The sequence below is a fragment of the Diabrotica virgifera genome, chromosome 5, assembly GCF_917563875.1.
Source record: "Diabrotica virgifera virgifera chromosome 5, PGI_DIABVI_V3a".
Taxonomy (NCBI): Eukaryota; Metazoa; Arthropoda; class Insecta; order Coleoptera; family Chrysomelidae; genus Diabrotica; species Diabrotica virgifera.
Window position 1 is genome coordinate 130,999,665 of NC_065447.1, and position 5,656 is coordinate 131,005,320.

Below are 5,656 nucleotides of genomic sequence, written 5' to 3' on the forward strand. Positions count from 1 at the left end.
TTTTTTGTAAGACAACATTGACCAGCTTTCATTACGGCGCTAATCTCAAATTGTAAGTAACATCAAAAAAATTTAAATAGACTGTCAATTCTTTATGTAAAACTATTTGTAGCTTATCCCTTATGATGTCGATGACTATCGACGAAATATTGGATCAATAAAGGAATAAAGAGTACACTTAGCCTATTCTTTCAGCTGTTTTACCCAAAGAATCTCTAAGTTTGTTCTCGTAACTTAATTAGCTGTGATCAACACTATTTTATCTTCAATATAGAGATGGGTTTCTACTCCACCATAAGAGCTAACCATGGAGAGGTGGCAGTCTTATCACTTAAACACTGGGCAAAAACAAAATTAAAACTTTCACAAGAATATAATAGGAGAACCTTCCTTCTCAGTTGTAGAAAATTATGCATCCGTCCTGACCATATAAATTCAGCAACAAATCCTGTTAGAGAGATCATAAGAAAACAAGAACCTTTTTTACATCTTCAAATCAACAACATTAACACAAGGGTAGGAGATAAACTTTTAAATTATGAGATAGGTTTCAATCATAAATTAATTAAACAACTTGAGAAAAAATTACTCAATTTAAAGACAGTTATCATTAAACATTGTGGAGAATTAGTTTTTAATGAATTCAAAGGCAGACAATTAAGAGTATACAATCATTCTTTTCATGAAATCAAAAGAAAACAAATTAATAAACTCAACAACATAAAAGAAAATACTATAAAAAATACACTCAAAGTAAAATCAAATTGGTTAAAAAACTTAACCAATGTTGAGATTCCCCACGATGTTTCATGTATACTAGCGTTAGGGCCTAAATTTAGTATAGAACCTGTTTTGCATCACAATATCTCTGTAAGGCGTCTTATGGCTGACATAGATTTTGCCACTTCTTTTATCGAACAGAAGGAAATAAGATCAATTGCAATGGCCAGAGCTACAAACACTCTTACCAATTATGTAACAAGTAACAGTTCAACTAAACCTTCTTTTTTACAACAACTAGTAAAGAAAACCAAATATTTTCTCAAACAAAACCCACAACTCATAGTTACTTTATCTGACAAGGGTAATGTAACTGTAGTTATGGAAAAACAACAATATATGGAACTGTCCAATGATTTGATAACGAACAGTAATACTTATATTGAATTACGCAGTGATCCTACTTCTTCTGTTCAGGCAAAAAGTAACAAACTCATAAAGTCATTAAACACAAAAGGCATGATAGACAATGCCACAAAAAAGAAACTTACAACATATAACAGCATAACACCTAAATACTATTCTTTGCCAAAGATTCATAAACCTCAACTAGCAGTAAGACCTATAAATGTCGTCCATCGGAGCGCCTACAGAGAAAATAGCCACTCTAGTAACAGACATTTTAACAACCTCATATGACTTAAACAATGAATATTATATCAAAGACTCTTTTGAAGTCAAAAAACTAGTGGAAAATGTCACCCTTCCACCAAACTATATTCTTGCTAGTCTTGATGTGGTGTCTTTGTTTAGTAACGTCTACTTAGAAGCGTGTTTGAGATCAATACAGAAAAGATGGGATATAATATCAACTCATTGCAAAATAGACCTAGAGACCTTCTTGGAGTTGGTAACCTTTTTGTTCGACAACACTTATTTCACCTTCGATAATAAGATATATAAATCTACCTTTGGAACACCAATGGGTGCAAAAGTTTCACCAATCCTAGCTGCATATGTAGTCGATGACATTCTCGACACAGTTATCCCAGTACTACCCTATAACCTTACCTTTGTGAAGAAATATGTGGATGACATCATCTTGGCACTTCCAAAAGATCAAGTTGAAGACATTTTATCAGTCTTCAACAGTTATGATCCATATATACAGTTCACAATAGAAGTAGAGGATAATGAACAATCTGTTCCTTTCCTCGACACTAAACTAATTAGAACTAATAACAATAATATCCTAGTGGACTGGTATAGAAAACCAACAGCATCAGGTAGATACCTTCACTACCTGTCATATCACAAACATTCAATGAAAATCAATCTACTAAAACAAATGAAGGCCAGGGTGATGAAAATTTCTGTATAACTTTCCACGAAAAGAACCTTAAACTTTTGCACAACCTTTTTAGAGACAACTCTTACCCCACTGATTTAGTTAAGAAAATCTGATATGACACCCCTTCATCCCTTCCTCAGATTATAGTAGATGAATTAAACAACATCAATACAAATGTTCATAGAGGAGGAGGTGGTGCCGAACGAATTGACACCAACATCCAAGAAATAAGGGAAAATGTTGAACAGAGCATAACTATTGAACCAACTATAGAATACACTATGATTTCTCTACCTTACATCAAGGAACTCACACCCAGACTAGCAAGGGTACTTAATTCTATTCATAATTTTAAATTTGCCAACAAAACTGTATTTACAATCAAAAGTCTTCACACAAAAGTAAAAGACAAAACACCTAAGGAGCAGATGTCACATGTAGTTTACAGCATTCCATGCAAAGACTGTAATAGAAAATACATAGGCCACACAGAAAGGCATTTAAAAAATCGTTTAACGTCACACAAAAGCGACTGCAGACTGCATCCTGACCGTTGCTCATTAGCGCTTCACGCAGTAAATGAAGGACACCAGATGGACTTTGATTCTGTAGAGGTTCTAGAAAGGGAAACCAACTACAAAAAACGTCTTTCCCTAGAAATGGCTTGCATAGCACAAACAGATAACAACATAAATAAAAAAACAGACATCCACCACCTTAGTGAAATCTACTCTTTTCTTCTCACAGTTGACAAACAACATATTAAATTCAACAATTCAATAGATTCCATTTTAGAATAAAAATATTACATTACCATAGTATCACACAGTTTAACAATAGACTTTTAGTAACAAATCTAACAGCACATATTCAATTGCATAAGAACTAGATCTTGAAATTAACCAAGATCTAGTAAACAAACTCTTGTTAAAGTGATCTTCAATCACTTTAACAATTTCAATTGTATAAAAAAAAAATTTTTTAAATAAATAAAATTAGCTAGAAATTGAGTTTCTAAGCAAATATAGGTATATACATCCAATGAAGGCAAAAGCCACTAAAATCTCCATTCTACTTCGACCATCTAAGAGAGAAGAAGATTTTAGAGGTTAGTGTTTTCCAACCTACAACATGTCACATGGTTCAGGTTCTGCATTAAAATAAAATAAAAAGATGTAAAACTCTCGAGAGAGGACTTATTTCAGTCCGATGCATAAAAAGAAAACACCTTTTTCGTTGTTTTTTGTACCAGTTTTGTAAATATACACTACATGTTTTTTGTAAGACAACCTATACAAGTTTTTATAATATTGACCAGCTTTCATTACGGCGCTAATCTCAAATTGTAAGTAACATCAAAAAAATTTAAATAGACTGTCAATTCTTTATGTAAAACTATTTGTAGCTTATCCCTGATGATGTCGATGACTATCGACGAAATATTGGATCAATAAAGGAATAAAGAGTACACTTAGCCTATTCTTTCAGCTGTTTTACCCAAAGAATCTCAAAGTTTGTTCTCTAACTTAATCAGCTGTGATCAACACTATTTTATCTATATATATATATATATATATATATATATATATATATATATATATATATATATATATATATATATATATATATATTTACTCCCAGCGTATGAAGTGAGCCACATATCAAAAGAAACTGCGGTTGAAGTGAGGTCCTGTACAAAGTGAGGTCCAGTATACGGACCTCACTTAGTCAATCAATGTAAGACTTTTTCGTAGACATGTACTGATAGCAAACACTGTTTTTTTACAAAAAAAAGTGGGACCTCACTTTGTATGGTCCACATCAATTTTTAGTTCAGAGATTTTCCGCATAGAGGCGCTGACTTTGGCGTATATTTTCTAACCATGTATATTCTATGCCCTGTTGAATAACTTACGATACACATAGTGAGGACCATACAACTGGCAACATCTGTTCAACCAATCTTTAAAACAGTGGATCGTCAATCGTCGCATAAATTCAAACAGTACAAAAATGTTTAATACTTTAATCCTTTTTGAGAGCGTAGGCGCAAAATTTCGGTCGAGTTCTTTTTAAACGCATTTATTTTTTTCGAATCCTGAGATAACTAATAGGTATTTTTAAAATATTTAAACGCAAAATAGAAGACTACATTATTCCCGAGGGCAGAAAGTCCCTTATAATGAACAAAAAGTTTCTTTTGTAATATATATTTAAAATTAAAAATCAGACTATTTTTTTTCACCCCTGTGACTTATTAAAATAAATATTATAGAAGTTCTCAAGGACTTTCGACCATGGATAATACAGTAATATTTCTTTCTGCGTTTAAATTTTTTAAAAATACTTAAGGTTTTCTCAGTATTCGAAAAAAATGAACGCATTTAAAAATAATTCGAGCGAAATTTTTGCGCATATGCTCTCAGAAAGGCTTAAAATACTATAAATTTTTGTAATCAGTATTTCAATAGTTATTTATGATATAAGTGTTAAAAGTACACGTTTAAGGCACGCATGTGAAAGTTTGCAGAATGAGCGACAGCGAGTTCTGCAATTCACATGAGTGCCTTAAAAATGCACTTTTTAACACGCATATCATGCAATATTTTTTCTACAAACGTAATTACAGGACAATATCTACAAAAACTTTTACTTGAACTTGACTGACATTCCATTTTTATATTTTTTTGACATTACATCAAAATTGCCTATACGATCAATACGAATTGCAGTGCCATAAAAATTTTAAAGCACTAGTGCCTTAAAGCAGCGCCGGATAAAGGGGCGGGCGAGCCGGGCGACCGCCCGGGGCGCCAGAATTTGGGGGCGCCAAATTTTGAGAGACGCTGATATATAAATATAATATTTACCCCCCTCCGTGGCTCAGTGGTAAGAGCGCCTGCCTTTGGATCGAAAAAATCCGAAAGGTTGTGGGTTCGAATCTCACCAGGGTCGGAAATTTTTCATTTATTATAAATTAATAGATGAATATAGTTTCTGTCCTCGTGGGATCGGTTCTCACCGGAGGGACCGCAGACGTTCGGATACAATTAGCGTCTCTTTGCAAAGACAATGACGTCGACATTGCAAAGTAACAAGCCACTTACTCAACACCCACACTACTTACACATGACACTAGGTACCTAACTGTTCAAAATTACCGTACCTACCATGCCAATGGCCATTAGTTGTCGAGGCATTAGCTAAACAAAAAAAAAATATAATATTTTTTACATTCACTATTTTTTTGGACTTTATAGATTATCTTTGGGCTAAGATTACTCCTAAGACAATTAATATTAAATAATTGTAACAAAAAGAAAACTATTTCTAGCTCACAAAAATTCTCTAATAAAAATAATGCAACCTAAAAACTGTTATGGCTTTTAAAGGTCATTTTTGTCAGGTAATACCTATCACTTTTATGGTATTACAATGTTATACATACATACTTAAAATACACGAAGATCAGATTTACGAAGTATCAACAAATTTATGAATAGTCAGTGATATTATTATACTGCTACTTGTCATTATAGCCTCAATGGTTAGATAGTTTTGTTTTCCTGTTCTGTAAACTTTGCT

General features: G+C 32.8%; 1 protein-coding gene across 1 annotated transcript; it reads left to right on the forward strand.

Annotated features, from left to right (window-relative positions):
• On the forward strand, positions 1 to 3,539 carry LOC126884398 (uncharacterized). Its single transcript, XM_050650319.1, has 2 exons — positions 1 to 52; positions 113 to 3,539. The coding sequence occupies exon 2, from the start codon at positions 1,349 to 1,351 to the stop codon at positions 2,099 to 2,101; it is 753 nt and encodes a 250-aa protein (XP_050506276.1). The 5' UTR covers positions 1 to 52; positions 113 to 1,348; the 3' UTR covers positions 2,102 to 3,539.
• The last annotated feature ends 2,117 nt before the right edge of the window (positions 3,540 to 5,656 follow it).